Genomic DNA, 16,097 nt, shown 5'->3' with positions numbered 1-16,097 from the left:
CTGCTGTATAAAACGTGATAGTGTAGTGTGTGAAATAAGTTACGTGCGGACAGCCTATTTAAGTTAGAAGTCCTAAAAGTTCAATATATACTGAGACCAAAGCATCTATAAGTGTTTGCCCTACTCATCTCATTTAAAAGCACAGTGTACAGGGTTTGAATGTGACCTTTGACTCTTTGACCTTTAACTGCATGCTGGCACCTTTAAAAGTCATAGAATACTATAAAAAATACAATAAAAAGGTATTGTATTGTTTGTAATACAAAATAATAAAATAAAAGTAGCACAAAGGCATAATATTTTTACTAAAGTCCTAGTTCAGATTGTCCTGCAGGTGGCGGAAGTCGTCATGTGACCAACCATTACAGTAGTAGAAGAAGAAGGGAGCCGTCTTGTTGCTGTGGTGGTGGTGTTGGGTCGAGGCTTGTCTTATTAGCTAGCGGTTAGCTAACGCACTGGTTTTGTCATGTCAACAGCAACCTGTCCCCTCGCAACACAGGGACACTAAGGGGTCCGTTTCATTCACACACCCGCCTTTGCATAGGGGGGGATATAACGATAAATCTGAGAGTGTTCAAGAGTGAGATGAAATGACAACATCGACGTTACAGGTAGGCTACTGTTAGCTAGCTACCGTTAGCTCCCTGCAGCCGGACTCAACCTGCTAGCAGGACGGCTGACGCTCGAGCCGGTCACATCTGAGCCTGCAGAAAATAAACATAAGCTTATAAGATTACAATGAACAATAAACGGAATAACTAATTCCGATAAGGGTAATATCTGTGTGCTGCGAACTAACCTCTCAGCTCCGCAGGGGAATGTTTAAAACAGCAGCAGCAGCTGCCTGAGGAGAAAAACAAAAGGTTTAAACTTACGTGGTGGAGCATTATATAGCAATCTGGGATGTATAACTAATTCAAGCCAAATTACAGAATCTACTGCATGGGCTCTGCAAACCCATGTGAGATGACATGGGTTTATAACTTGTTTTATTTATATCAATCCACACCACTCTTAATGCATTTCTTCCTGCAGAAAGCAATTGATCTTGTTACCAAAGCCACAGAGGAAGACAAGGCGAAGAATTATGAGGAGGCCTTGCGTCTGTACCAGCATGCTGTGGAGTATTTCCTCCATGCCATCAAATGTGAGTGCAGCAGGCTGACTGCCGTCAAAGTAGTTCTGCAACCTCCTTGTTGTTGGGTGTTCATTCACACTGTGCAATTCGGTCCTTCCTCTTAAGATGAGGCCCACAGCGACAAGGCAAAGGAGAGCATACGAACAAAGTGCATGCAGTACCTGGACCGGGCAGAGAAGCTGAAGGACTATCTGAAGAATAAAGACAAACAGGGCAAAAAGCCTGTGAAGGAGGCGCAGAGCAATGACAAGTACTCCCTCTATCTTCTGCCCTCTCTGGGAAACGTGTTCAAAGTCTGTGGGCTGTGCTGCATTGGTGTCAACGTCTGTATTTGTATTCTGGTGTAGGAGTGATAGCGACAGCGAGGGCGAAAATCCAGAAAGGAAGAAGCTTCAGGAGCAACTTATGGGTGAGTAAATACCAATGGGCTGAGGGTGTATTTGCACCAGGGCTACAGGTGTCCAATCTCCTCTTAAATAAGTTTCTTCTGTCTGCATCGTCCATCTTCTTCATCCTCTGTCCAGGTGCCATTGTGATGGAGAAGCCCAATGTGAGTTGGAACGACGTGGCCGGACTGGAAGGAGCTAAGGAAGCTCTAAAGGAAGCTGTTATCCTGCCCATCAAATTCCCTCACCTCTTCACAGGTACCGTGTGGACGCTCCAATTCTGTCAAAAACTGTTGAATATTTTAGTCAGAGCAAAGCTATATTAAACAAAAAAGTTATTTAGGAAAAACATTGTGGTTTGAAATTGATCATTAAGACTCCAATCAGAATGAGATAAGGTTTATTGCCTACTATGTCGCCCACAGGTGGAATGGCTGGTGCATAGCAATAATGACAATTCAATAGTGTAAGACATCATTTATAAATGGAAAATCTGTAATAAAATAGGTCAATCAAACAAATAGGGTGAGCGTTACACAACTATGTTATTACCTTATTGAAGTGTCTTATTAATAGAGAAGACATGAAATGGGTTGTAACTGTAATACATCGCACCGGGGATGTACGTGTCAGTGAGTCTTATGGATGAACCCAACTGCGGAGGGGAATAAAAGAGTTTTTGTGGCGTGAGGTCAGAAATCCACAAACGTTTTGCTCCTCACGGGATGGTCCATCTCCCACCTGTAGGCTGAGTCATCCACACCAGATATGAGTCTTATCGTAAACATTTAAACTAAAAAGATTCACCTTATCTACTAACCCTAAAGCAAAAAGACAAATGCCATTAAAAAAAGGGAATGGGTGCATATAATATCGACATCTCAGGCAACTGTCATCCGCCGTAGAGCTCCCTTAATCCCCCGACACTACATATTAAAGACACCACACAGTAAACACACTGTGTATTATGGCTAAATAATGAAACGAGCATGCGTTGGACCTGCCGTACCCCTGCACAACAGTCAATTAAACCAATAATACCACAAACTCCAATTCCACCAGTCCAAAGGTTCATGAGTTCATCCCACAACAACATGATGAATAAATGGATTGTTGAATAATCCCCTAAAAAAAAACAACCGGTGGATTGAGAGTGGCGCTGCTCTGTTCAGCTTTAACACGACCTCACCACGGTACGGGCAATGAAGGCTCCTCAGCGATATGGCACATGGGGACGAGCCAGGATGCAAACCGCCAACATTGTGGCTCCCAGCGCAACGCTACTCCATCGCCCATCTACCCCAACATGTGCTTCCTGCTATACTTAATGGCAGACTCTGGCTTTCTTCTAGTTCTGGTCCATCAAATGTGATGATTGTTACTTTTCTTTGATATATTTCTCTGCTTTTGCATTGTCAATTTAGTGTTTTTGGATTCTGGACCTTCAGTCAGACAAAACAATCTGATCAGTGGATGTCAGCTGGATCTGTGGGAATATTAATGAGCATTTTTCATATTTTATTTTATGAATCAGTGTCATACAAATCATTGATGGATTATCATTTATTATATCCAATGCCACAAATGTCACTTTAAAAGTTTTGTATGCCACATCATCTCCAGCATGACATTATGGGACCAACATCACCCTTGTGTTCTCAGGCAAGCGGACTCCGTGGAGAGGCATCCTGCTCTTCGGCCCCCCAGGGACGGGGAAGTCGTACCTGGCTAAGGCCGTGGCCACCGAGGCCAACAACTCCACCTTCTTCTCCGTCTCCTCCTCGGACCTCATGTCCAAGTGGCTGGGAGAGAGTGAGAAGTGCGTCCTCTCTGTTCTCTACAAGTGTGTCGTAATGAAAGAATTGTTGTTTTCAGCTCACAGAACCCCGTGCCCCCCCAGGCTCGACATGACCGGCCTTTTTGACATGGTTCCTTGAATCCATTCTGAATGCAGACTGGCAGCGCCGCGTCTTCGCCACTGTCTCCCTCGCCTCCTCTCGCATTGCTGTGCACGTGTCTCATCCTGCCTCTCGTTGTCCCGGTGTCTCTCAGGCTGGTGAAGAACCTGTTCGACCTGGCTCGCACGCACAAACCCTCCATCATCTTCATCGACGAGGTGGACTCGCTGTGCGGATCCAGGAACGAGAACGAGAGCGAGGCGGCTCGCCGCATCAAGACGGAGTTCCTGGTACAAATGCAGGGTGAGCCGCTGGAAATGAGAGCAATACGAAGCAATGTGGGTTGTGCTCAGGAGGGTAGAAACTGCAGAAGGAGCGTAAATATGTAAAGACGGAAGGAAGCCTGTAGGCAGGGGGGCTCACATGGAGCTGACCCAAGCTCTCCGCTGTTGCAGGTGTGGGAAACAACAACGACGGCGTCTTGGTGCTGGGAGCCACCAACATCCCCTGGGTGCTCGACGCCGCCATCCGCAGAAGGTCAGAGGTCACTCAGCATTTGGCTCCAATCTGTTGCTGGGCATGTTAGCGCATTCATTTATCGGCTCTGATACACATACAGACACCATGGGTCACAGTGAGGGTGCGATGTTGATCAGTCTCCGGAGGGGCGTCCTCACACGTCTCAACCAATCACAGCATTTGTGCCCAAGACTGATGCAGCGCTCAGAGGAATCCAAATACAAAAGACCTGGCGGAGAAAGGGAGCGTTCTTTTTTTATTCTAAATGTCTTTCAGACGGAGTTGATGGAACCAAAGTTATTAATAACTACCACTAAAAATGTAACCGCTGTTCAGCACTAGATAGAACATTGTGATTCAAAGCATCTGGAGTATTGTCGGCCACACTAGAGCTGTTTAAGTTGGTGCAAACACCGTTAGCAGCACCGCTAACAGAAAACACGTGCTTCAGTTCTATTACGATGCGTTCAGGCTCTGTTCAGTGAACCGTGAGCTGAAAGGTTGAGTGTTCTCAAGGACGCTGTTAAAGGTTGTTTTGGGAGAAACTGCGACAGTGTGATCTGGGTTCTCTAAAAGTTCCGCACGCTTCTTTTTTTCTTCTGTGTTCATACTCCACTCCTCTTTCCTCCCTTTCTAAGGCTGCGCTAACGCTTAGAGGCCATCCATACCATAATAACACTGAATTTCATATTCCATTTCTGCTTTAGATGCTCCTGAATTCTACATACTGGCCCTTTAAATAATTTTAGTGTACATTTGACATGATTAACATTGAGGTGATAAAAAGGTCCTTGATGGAGGCATTGTGCGGTGGTCCTCTGTGTCCTGTCAGGTTTGAGAAGCGTATCTACATCCCTCTGCCGGAGGAGCCGGCTCGCTCTCAGATGTTTCGCCTTCACCTCGGCAACACGCCGCACAGCCTGAGCGAGGCCGACCTGCGGCAGCTCGCCCACAAAACAGACGGCTACTCCGGCGCCGACATCAGCATCATCGTCCGGGACGCCCTCATGCAGCCGGTCAGGAAGGTCCAATCGGCTACCCACTTCAAAAAGGTGAGCTTGTTGGGGGGGGGGTTAAATCCCCTAAAGCCCTCGTAGGTAAAATTGCTGTCATTGTAAATTATTTTCTAGTTACTATCTATCCCTTTTTTCCTCCTCGTTCCTACTCTGCAGGTTTGCGGTCCATCCCGAAACAACAACCAGCTGATGGTGGACGACCTGTTGACTCCGTGTTCCCCTGGCGACCCCGCCGCCATCGAGCTGACCTGGATGGATGTGCCCAGTGATAAGCTGCTAGAGCCCATAGTGTGCATGGTGAGACGCACACACACACACACATACACGGTCAATCCTGCAGCTTCTTTTTAGAAATAGTTCAGACACCAACACAAGGATCAGAAATGCTGAAGCCACACCAAACTTTTATTTCAATCCACAGCCCATGTTAATTTGCAGGTATGGGCACATTCTAGTACAAAAGATATAAACCAACTCAAACCGCAAATCTACAATGACCTTATCGATTCATACATAGTTTGTTCCATAGGGACAGATAAAGCACACACACAGAAGAGTCATCATGGTTACTGTCACACACTGCCTCCTCCAGTCACCCACCGGCTACATCTTCACCTGCAAAAATGTAAAAAGAATAAATAATTAAACATTCATTAGGTGCATTGAACATTTAGTGCTGAATGTGGGTGTGTAACGGTTGATTTTATTAAGGCAGGTTCACACATGGTTTTATAGATCGGATCATTTGTAGCATACGTTTATTTCCTCCTCTGCACATCTCAACTTTCTACGTACTGTTTCATAAATGAGATCTGCATTACGTTACGTTATATTAAAAAATGATATTGGGCGGAGGTAAATTCCAACAATATCATGCTACAAATGTAATATTTTGTGCAATTCTTTTTACCTCAATACAAATAATAATGAGCTTTTTAATGACAAACGTTCGTTTTTGGTGAGGAAACCTCTCTAGTCCAGTCTATCCATTGACCTCAAGATCACATCATGACATTCAGTTTACACTCAATGATGATCTCACACACAGCCAATAAAACCAACACACACATCACTAGAAATGTGAGCTACGACAACGACAAGAGAAAAGCTGCGAGGGCAATAGAGACAAATACATGACCGGGTCCAGATAGATGCACACATTTATTCTTTAAAGGATGTATGAGCGCCTGAGCGGAGGAGTACGAGTTGAACGGCTGCAGCTAAAAAGAAAGCATCCTGTTGGACCAGTGCGTCCCCCGATGTGTCCACTAACGCATGTCCTCCCGCTCCGCAGTCGGACATGCTGCGCTCTCTGTCCACCACGCGGCCCACCGTCAACACTGAAGATCTGCTCAAGGTCAAGAAGTTCACCGACGACTTTGGGATGGAGGGCTGAGAGACGGACCCCCGGCTCTCCCCGGCCCACGAAACAGGGTCAAACCCCCCCCCCCCCCCCCCCCCCCCCCCCACTGCTGTACCGTCCTGTAGGCTTTCACCGCTCAGCTAAGCTCTTGGTTCGCTGTCTCTCGTGGATTTCAGAATAAAGGACCGGCATGTTTGACTTCAATCATCCGGCCCAGACTTCTTGAATCCCCGGAGGAGGTCGGACCAAATGCTTGGATAGAAAATGTTTTGGTAGATGGACGATAGTCTTTGCCCTCAATTTCAGACAATGTTGCACCGTGAAGCAGCGCCTCATCCAGCCTGCATCGACGCTGCATTAGAATTAGTTTGTCTCCCTCTGAGCCCGCTCTGTCTGACTGAAGGACTGTATTTTAATGTTTGTATGCCTTTGTGCACTTTGCTTTGGGTCACAATGAAGACCGTCTGAAGGAACAAACGAAGGTTCTCCTGCCAGTGTGTGTGAAAGCTTCTTAATGTCGTTGTCTCCACGTTGAGAGCTGTGCTGTTTTATTTGTATTGTTTAAATGAAGGTCTGTGAAAGAAGCAGTTCTGTTTCATACTCACAACACGAGGTCCGCTTGATTTACAGGTTCCCTCAATCCCAAAACTTTATTGAAAAACTCTTAATCTGCTCTTAAGAAAACAGGTTGTCACAGGTTCAATTGGTAGCTATTCTGGAGCATCAAGTGATTTTCCTCAGCAGATGAAGTGCTCTCATCCTTTGTGGCGTGAAAGTTAAATTTTCTTAGAGAAAAACTTAAATTAATATATTAATATTTGAGGTTGAGAATCAATTCATTCATTGCTACGCTTACATGGGGTGACCATGTGGATGTTTCCCAGAATACACTTGAGTGCGAGCCACACTGACCTTGGCCTTTGTGGGTGTTTTTTATTTAAAATGTATTTAAATGTTTTAAGTTTTCCTTTTCATAGAAATGATGAGGAGCAACTTGTGTTACCCAACATTATTTATACAACTTGACTGACTATAACAGATACAATATGTTTACACTTGCAGTATTTTTTTTTTTCCTTTTGGGATGCGATGTACGCCACATGTTTAAGGTCTGCTCCTCCAGTGACAATAAGACGAAGTACAAAGTCCTCTTTTAATCTGCTGACGTTCTGACCTCTGGCTGTCACTCATGTGATAGATTAGCATAAGTGTACTACTTAACTGGAGGTCAGTGTAACCATCACTACTGATTTAACCTGCATTAAAAACGTTTCAAATGAACCAAGGCACAGTGGCTGGTTCCACATGTCAATTAACACATTCTCTACAGCTCAGTCCAGGTTTGAGAAATGAGATCCATTCTTCTGTGGCCCGAGGGTTTTAGTCATGTTGTACGTATGTTAGCTAACTCACTGACGGGTTGTGATGAAACCGATGGGTTCAAAGAAATGAGTGTGAGCCCAAAGCACAGCACCGGCCTTTGGAGGGGTAGCAGAGTGATGGACTCGTGCTTAGTAGGCTACTGTTTGTGCTGCTGTGGTTAAGAGAAAAGGCTTTAACTGGATCGCTACTGAATGAACCCTGAATGTCAAACAACACAAACAAAAGGGAATAAGCATTTTGTTTTTTGATTTAGAAAGCACTAACGCAGTAAGTTTCTACTCATTGTGCCTTTTGAAAGTACAGTTTGATGTTAGGAATTCAAAATGATACAGAAGAAACTTCTTATAAAACATCTCAAATGTGAAAAGTGGACATTAGTCAAGGCAACTTTGTCCTCATTCATTTCATTTGGAGCACAGCAATATGAATATTAAGACAACGTCTGAAAAGCTTACGGTGCTGCAAACAAATGAAGCTTGTGGCTTTAGCTTTGATGCTAATCAAAAAGGTCCACACTAGCTGGATATTCCAGAATAAAAGTAGTCCTCGTGAGCAGAAACCAACATCCATTCCAGAAAATGTTGTCTTGAGTCTCCCCGTCACACTTTGATCCGTTTCGGGTGGCTGTCAGACGAGGACGCCGCCCGCTTGTTGCGATGGTGGGGGAAGGTGGGCATCAGGTCCGGTTCGCAGGCTGGACAGAGGAGGGAGGGTCAAGTCAAGGCCGGGGGCGACTGCAGCTCAAGCCCGTCCCAAAACAATGGTTTTACTCACGTAGAGGCTTCTCTTTGAAGTAGGAACTCTCCAAGCTGTCTTTGGCAGTAGCTCTGGATCAGAGAAACAGACCATAATCACTTATTGATCCATCTGTTTTTGGCTCATTAGCAAACTGTGTGTGTGTGTGTGTGTGTGTACCTGCGCTGTGGGTTGTACATGAAGAGGAGGTTGAGCAGTCTGTGTCCAGCCTCAGAGAGCCAAGTGAATTTATTCTTCAGGTTGTTGTATGGCTGCTTCCTCAGGCTGTACTGACCAATGAGGGGCAGCTGAGAGAAACCCTGCACACACACACACACACACATTATCTCCAGACATCCCGGGCGGTTTTGCTTCATGCCGAAGATGATCATACTCACTGGCCAGATGTTTTGGTTGGGTGTCCCCAGCAGCTGAACTATCAGGTCGACCTGATGGATCTCAGAGGTTCCCGGCAGCAGAGGTTTGTGAGCCAGAAGCTCCGCCAGGATGCAGCCGACAGCCCTGTGAAGGAAAACAAGAGGAAAGAGCGTGGAAATTTCTCTTTAACAACTCCTGTCATATTTTCCCATGGGCTCCTTTTGAGGAGGGAGAACTGTGACGATGCCAAAAGCAGCGACCTGTCAATCACAGGTTAGCGCCGAGGTACTGCTACATTGAAGAAGACTACAGATTGAGACCATAAACTCATGTTAATTGAAGGGAATCAATCAAGAGAGAAGTAGAAAACTGCCCCCCCCCCCCCCCCCAGATTGTAATGAGCTTATGGTCGGCGTGTGTCTCTCATACGGCCAGCGGTTGGACCCTCACCACATGTCCAGAGCTGTGGTCTGGGTCTTGGTCCCGAGGAGAATCTCTGGAGCTCTGTACCTGCAAACAGATGAAGGGGGGGGGTGGAGGGGGGCACATTACTGTGACAGCCCGTATTAACAGAGCCAACGAAGCGGGAGGATTACTGAGAGATTAACAGGAGGGTTTTTCCACTGAGGCAGCACGAGGACCACGTAAGCCACACACAGTTTACCTTGGATGCACAGCGCACTCCGCTGCTCACACACACGGGTGGAAACAGGGCGGAGCCGCCTGGCAGACACTCACCACAGGGTGACCACTCGGGGGGTCATGGGCTGCTGGGGGATGCCGTACATCCGGGCCAACCCAAAGTCAGCTGTATGGAGCAGAAACCAGAACCAGCATCAGCATCTATACACATACATACATACATACATACTCATTCTAAAAAGCGTGAGATGGGATGTACGCTGGGCCAAAGTCTTATTAACCACCTGATCGATATCTTCTTCAGTTATGGCCTGCAGTATGACATACAAACTCTTAAAGTGAACAAAGTGAAGAAGGCAAAGTTTTTTGGTTTTGGCAGCTCAGGGTCTTAATGTGCTAAACAGTGTTTGAGTACAGTTGATGTTAGGACGGATCTCCTTGGAGACCAGTCCGCCATGTTTCCCACCTCACATGCTGTATGCGATCTTATGTTCAAATGGTTCTTCTTGTTTATTGGAAACATTAGGACACATGTGGTTGAACTGCAATGGAGATACTTGTGTCATATTGTATTTATTTCTTGTTTTCTCTTTCTATATGGGCCCATGTGTCTGAAATAAAGTAGGAAAAAAAAGGAAAGAAAAGTGTAAGACACCCAGTCAAAAGTTATTTTCATATATATAAAAATGTAGTCCTGATTATGAGCCAATGGACTGAAGATTCATGTTTTTGATGGACCTTATAATAATTAGTAGACTTGGTCCACGCGGTCCATTCTTCTCATCAAGATACAGTTTAAAGTGAATAGTAGTGAAATAGTCAGCAGAACGTGAGTTTAAGATTATTCTGCCAAAAAAAGAACACTGACTGAAACTGCGACCTCTTAAACCGGATAAGTTTTAAACACCAAAAACATGTGAAACTACAGAGTATTACACAACAGGAAAATGACCTGTTAATGTAAAAAGAAAGAAAGAGGGACAGAGAGGTCAAAGGTCAGGGCTGGCGACAGTCTGGGTGTGAGTCAGTGTAGGAATAATTGGATTATAGTGAGAGCTCCACAGGTAGTTTTGGTTAAAAGCGATGACTCACCAATCTTAACGCAGCCGTTATCCGTCATCAGCAGATTAGACACCTTCAGGTCCCTGGTAATGAGATTAAAGCGGACGTTACAACGCTGCTCCCCCTCCACCTTTGTGGGGCTGTATGCACCAACACCCTCAAAAACTTTAGGCAGTCACAACTTGAACTGTAGCAGCAGATCTTTTATTGTGGCGGGTTTGTTTTTTTCCTGTTCGGTCTAGACTTGGTCAACAAGACTGTAGCTGCGTCTCAAAGTCAGCAGTCTGCATCCTTAAGGACGCAATCGTCAACCGCATACGTCACTTCGGCTGCGACTTGCCTGTCCCGATACGTCGGCTCCTCCGAAGGCGTCTCCGAGGGACGCAGCCCCCCAGGAGCCACACATCGGATCTATCCTTTGCGATTGAATTGATTCAGGACAGAGGCGGGAAGAGTTCACTTTTAAATGTAACGTTAAGTTATAGAATTCACTTGAATATGTACCGAAATGAATATAAAATATCACATTTTAGTTTATGAAATCGCTTAATTTACGTGATGTTGGTAACCGATGTTGTGTTTTCAAATACACATAAGACGCTAGAACAAACTGCTCTTAGTGGTTATCTCTATATAACATAATACTTCATAATCTGAAGTATAAATGTATATGTCTGAACAGAAATGGATCAAAGTGAGCTAGTTATTAAGTCAGTAACGTTACAGAGTGAATGCACAAAGAAACTGAACTTGCTTTGCTCCTTTTGTTAACTTTACATTAAGTTGTGTTTCATGGAGCAGGAGGAAGCATCACGCTGAAGGAGAACGATGTGTGTGTATTGACATTCAGCTGCTAGCGTGGACATATTCTGTAATATTCTTTTTTTATTTACAGTTAAAATAGCTCGTATCCTATGAAAGAAAAGTTAATAACAGTGTTTGCTGTTGTTTTTTTGACATTGATGGAATCTCCTCTGCCTTAAGATCGCAATATTACTTTTAGTTCAAAGTAATTACAAATTAGTAAAGTGTTATACATTAACTTATTTCATTTTGATATAAAATAACCGGAAAATGTTTTTCTCTCAACCTGAAATATTTCATGCTGCGGAGGAGAAACTTAAGAAACGATAAGAATTTTATCTTCTTTAACTGTACTATAAGTTTTTCGAGGTTTTAAGGCTCTTATTTTTAAGCTCAGCTGGTTGCTAGGCAACGGGAGCAGCGGAGGTAAACCTGATGATGCAAGCAGAGTCCCCCCCCCCGTAGGACAGACCGTGTCACCCTTTGGTTGAGCCTATGCGTTTGATGGAGCACTCAGCCCAGGTCTACGAAGGCTGCAGGCTACAAGGATGCAGGCTATAAGGATGCAGGCTACAAGGATGCAGGCTAGCGACTTTGAGACACCGCCAGTAAGCTGACGAGCAAAGAATATACCTGTTGATCCTGTTATTGGATCAGATCTAAGCACTGGCCCTTTCTGTCCTGGGTGCGTCTGTACAGGGAGAAGCTGGACACTTTGTTTTCGGGGGTTCCTGACCTGTGTATGATGAAGTTGTGGTGGAGGTACTCCAGGCCTCTGAGCAACTGGCGGATGATACACTTCACCTGAAAGAGGACAGCAAAGGGAGACAAGGTCTTAACGCAGAGGACACAAGACGCAGCACAGGACGAGGGAATCACAATGAGTCCCTTCCTGTTCCCTCGTCTCAGGGTTTTAGATTCTTGTAGTAAGTTCTGCTCAGATTGGAACATTTTGTTCAGTCATAAACACGCCTCGGGTGAACACTAGTCCTCACTAGATCACTAGTCCTAACTAGATCACTAGTCCTCACAAGCTCCGTGGCGGGGGTGCGGAGTCATGTGACCGGGATGTGGTTCCTTCATAGCCTACATGGTTACGGCGGTCAGTTTCAGAGGAGTGGTGTTGAGTTGAAAAAGAAATAAAAGAGGACCCGGAGCACGAAGCAGCGGATGCTTTCTGGTGTTCTGTATTCGTCCTGCTGATCGGAGGACGGAGCTCGTTGGACGGATCCTTCTTAGACGAGGCCCGTTCAAACGCAGTATTGCCATTCCAACAAAACACAATTGTGTGTGTGGTTTAAACATTTAGATTCCAGGAACTCCCACCTGAGCCTCGGAGAACGGCGTCTGCATGTTCTCCAGCAGACTGGCCAGATCCTGTTCACAGTAGCTCATCACCAGGAACAAGCTGAAGGACAAACACAAGTAGAAGAACAGTCATCGGATACGATAGTTCCATGTTCCTGAGAAGTCAATGTTCCCATTGCGTGAATCCCCCGATGGCGGCGGCGGGCGCTCCACTACCTCTCCAGGTGACTGCCCACGACCACCTCCTTCAGCTCCACAATGTTGGGGTGTCTCAGCCTCAGCAGCAGGGTGATCTCCCTGAGGCTACTGATGGGGACCCCTGAGACAGAAGGAGCAGCAATTAGACTGGAAATAAAGCTGTAAACCAACTGTGGATTTATAGTAACAAAGTGATGAAGGATCACATGGGAATCCTTGTCAGAGCAGTGATCTCACCATCTTTCTCCTTGTCCATCCGGACCTTCTTCAGCGCTACAATCTCTTCCGACTTGGTGTCTCGGGCTCGGTCTATATTAAGGACAGGGGGACATTTATATCCACTGAGCAGTTGAGACGATCCATTTCTTTAGTTCCCAGTCAAACCATTCTGTGACTCACACACAATGCCGTAGGTCCCTTCTCCGATGCGGTTAAGTTTCTCAAACTCTCGAACACTTCTGCAGCTCCCGAACTAGAAAAAAACATGAAGGTGACTTGCATCCTCATCTACTTTAGAAGGTTTAGAGGTGCAGGTTAAAACACAATTATACGTGCATCCTGGATAAAAATGAAAGGGAAGTTGCACACTTCCTCTGGATAGCTCCATGGGACATGTTTTATGTGATCACAACCACAGGAGTGTTCTTTTAGTGAAATGTGTGAAATTTTAGGAAATGTACCCCCCCCTCCAAAAAAAGATGGCATATAGCTTTTAATCAAGCCAAGAGATGCATTTTAACTTGTACAATATGTAGTGTACAGATAGTGTACTTGTTTGTTATTATCTTTACTGTATAATTAAAGTGATGTATTGTTACGTTCATTTTACGCGTACCGTGTTTAACGTAATATTGAGGGGAAGACATCTACAGTGATATTTGTCCATTATCAAATACATGCCGAATGCCAAACTAGGGGATGTAAAGCTTTAGATAACTTGTAATCTGTGGGTTGTGTATCGCGTTTGAACGCCATGGCATCATTAAACTGCTTCAATCCCTCCCCACCACATCGGACTGATGCTCTTACCCGGTCACTCTGAGGCACTGTGAAGCTTTTATTGTTCTTGATAGACTTGAGCTTTATGGGATCCGGTTCGTCTTCTCCTACGCCTTCCATTTTCCATTCAAAATTGTTTTCAATCCTAAGAAGACAAGAGAATCGTCCGTCCAGGCGCAGGCTACACGGGCGCCGCCATTGTGTTTTCTTTCGGGCCTCCGATGGACGACTAAGAGCTTTCCCGGAGTTTGAATCTTCCGGGTCCGCGTGTGCACCACTAACAATGACACACACAGCAAAGCACACAGCTTGGGTAATGCCAATCCATGCAAGCATACACACATCTCAGCCCTGTATTTAAATTTACAGTTTATATTATACATATATATTTTTTTTTTACATAATTATTTCAGCCCTTATCGAATAGTAACATGTTCCACATGCTAGTGAGAGGTGTAAACAATTAACAAGGGTTATAAGCAAATTCATTTCATGAACTGTAAATATCTGGCTAAATGTTTAACTAACATTTACCACGCCCAGCAGTTCAAGTGCTGTTTCGTACAGTTCTGGGCTGTACTTGTATTTCTCTTTTCTAGTTTTTTTGCCCACTCAAGCTCTTTAACACTAAATGTCACCGTTCGTCCAATGACAGCCATTCATACACCAATGACAGGAGCGACCACACACAGACACACACGCAGCCATCTGCCCATCAGTCACCAACATTGACACAACGAAATTAGCACAACAAGGGCTTCATCCACACAATCTCTTCAAGGTGAAGGAAAGCACACAAAGTGCACAATATTGTGACAATGAGGGGGGGTATTTTGCACAGTGAGGGCGTTCTGTTTCATGTCTGACCAATTTACTGATTATGCTTTACTTTTGATGGCTGTTGTTTAAAATGGAGGAAAAAAACCATTTACATTCCTGCTAAAGGACCTTAACTCTGTGACACCGCAAAACACTTCGTAATCCTATTTTCACCTTCTGCAGCGCGTCCAGTCACTGTCTGTCCACCTGCCTCTGCCCCACCACAAAGGGCGTGGAGGTCGGCTGCCGCTCTTTGGCAGTCTCAGCTAAGGTCACAGTGAAGGGTGAGGCATAGATGTCCTCCCGCGATGGGGCTGTGATCAGGATGGCCGGAGGGCAGGGAGAGGGCTCCGCTGAATCGGCCTCCACGTTGGACTGTGACGGGGGCGGGCTCTCTGTAACTGAGAGGGGTTTTGGATTAACAGCACATACACTCACCGGCCACTTTATTAGGTACCCCATGCTAGTAACGTGTTGGACCCCCTTTTGCCTTCAGAACTGCCTCAATTCTTCGTGGCATAGATTCAACAAGGTGCTGGAAGCATTCCTCAGGGAGTTTGGTCCATATTGACATGATGGCATCACACAGTTGCCGCAGATTTGTCGGCTGCACATCCATGATGCGAATCTCCCGTTCCACCACATCCCAAAGATGCTCTATTGGATTGAGATCTGGTGATTGTGGAGGCCATTTGAGTACAGTAGGGTTTACAGAGAATGGTCCGAAAAAGAAAAAACATCCAGTGAGCGGCAGTTCTGTGGGCGGAAATGCCTTGTTGATGCCAGAGGTCAGAGGAGAATGGCCAGACTGGTTCGAGCTGATAGAAGTGACTCAAATAACCACCCGTTACAAGCAAGGTGGGCATAAGAGCATCTCTGAACGCACAGTACGTCCAACTTTGAGGCAGATGGGCTACAGCAGCAGAAGACCACACCGGGTGCCACTCCTTTCAGCTAAGAACAGGAAACTGAGGCTACAATTTGCACAAGCTCATCGAAATTGGACAATAGAAGATTGGAAAAACGTTGCCTGGTCTGATGAGTCTCGATTTCTGCTGCGACATTCGGATGGTAGGGTCAGAATTTGGCGTCTACAACATGAAAGCATGGATCCATCCTGCCTTGTATCAACGGTTCAGGCTGGTGGTGGTGGTGTCATGGTGTGGGGAATATTTTCTTGGCACTCTTTGGGCCCCTTGGTACCAATTGAGCATCGTTGCAACGCCACAGCCTACCTGAGTATTGTTGCTGACCATGTCCATCCCTTTATGACCACAATGTACCCAACTTCTGATGGCTACTTTCAGCAGGATAATGCGCCATGTCATAAAGCTGGAATCATCTCAGACTGGTTTCTTGAACATGACAATGAGTTCGCTGTACTCAAATGGCCTCCACAATCACCAGATCTCAATCCAATAGAGCATCTTTGGGATGTGGTGGAACGGG

General features: G+C 45.5%; 2 protein-coding genes across 2 annotated transcripts; one reads left to right on the top strand and one right to left on the bottom strand.

Annotated features, from left to right (window-relative positions):
* The first annotated feature begins 380 nt into the window (after positions 1 to 380).
* On the top strand, positions 381 to 6,418 carry vps4a (vacuolar protein sorting 4 homolog A). Its single transcript, XM_037451557.2, has 11 exons — positions 381 to 611; positions 1,036 to 1,147; positions 1,244 to 1,388; positions 1,486 to 1,547; positions 1,663 to 1,782; positions 3,187 to 3,343; positions 3,577 to 3,725; positions 3,878 to 3,959; positions 4,774 to 4,993; positions 5,114 to 5,254; positions 6,252 to 6,418. Exons 1-11 carry the CDS (start codon positions 591 to 593, stop codon positions 6,351 to 6,353), a joined length of 1,311 nt encoding a protein of 436 aa, XP_037307454.1. The 5' UTR covers positions 381 to 590; the 3' UTR covers positions 6,354 to 6,418.
* A 521-nt stretch (positions 6,419 to 6,939) lies between these two features.
* cdk10 (cyclin dependent kinase 10) lies at positions 6,940 to 14,148 on the bottom strand. The gene is made up of 13 exons (XM_037451558.2): positions 13,860 to 14,148; positions 13,230 to 13,302; positions 13,068 to 13,139; positions 12,849 to 12,951; positions 12,651 to 12,732; positions 12,061 to 12,128; positions 10,551 to 10,603; positions 9,555 to 9,624; positions 9,267 to 9,326; positions 8,837 to 8,960; positions 8,619 to 8,758; positions 8,478 to 8,530; positions 6,940 to 8,397 (listed from the first exon to the last, which is right to left on the bottom strand). The coding sequence occupies exons 1-13, from the start codon at positions 13,947 to 13,949 to the stop codon at positions 8,303 to 8,305; spliced, it is 1,083 nt and encodes a 360-aa protein (XP_037307455.2). The 5' UTR covers positions 13,950 to 14,148; the 3' UTR covers positions 6,940 to 8,302.
* Positions 14,149 to 16,097: the final 1,949 nt, after the last annotated feature.

Source organism: Pungitius pungitius, chromosome 6 (genome assembly GCF_949316345.1).
Source record: "Pungitius pungitius chromosome 6, fPunPun2.1, whole genome shotgun sequence".
NCBI lineage: Eukaryota > Metazoa > Chordata > Actinopteri > Perciformes > Gasterosteidae > Pungitius > Pungitius pungitius.
This window is presented reverse-complemented; position numbering and strand designations above follow the sequence as displayed.

Excerpts from the sequence above, each read along its gene's own strand:
- cdk10 (XM_037451558.2), bottom strand. The coding sequence starts at position 13,949 with ATGGAAGGCGTAGGAGAAGACGAACCGGATCCCATAAAGCTCAAGTCT. Across the intron at positions 12,952-13,067 it reads GATGGACAAGGAGAAAGATG|GGGTCCCCATCAGTAGCCTC; the intron begins GTGAGATCACTG and ends CTTCTGTCTCAG. Across the intron at positions 12,129-12,650 it reads CGCCGTTCTCCGAGGCTCAG|GTGAAGTGTATCATCCGCCA; the intron begins GTGGGAGTTCCT and ends GTCCTCTTTCAG.
- vps4a (XM_037451557.2), top strand. The coding sequence starts at position 591 with ATGACAACATCGACGTTACAG. Across the intron at positions 612-1,035 it reads TGACAACATCGACGTTACAG|AAAGCAATTGATCTTGTTAC; the intron begins GTAGGCTACTGT and ends TTCTTCCTGCAG. Across the intron at positions 3,726-3,877 it reads GTTCCTGGTACAAATGCAGG|GTGTGGGAAACAACAACGAC; the intron begins GTGAGCCGCTGG and ends CCGCTGTTGCAG.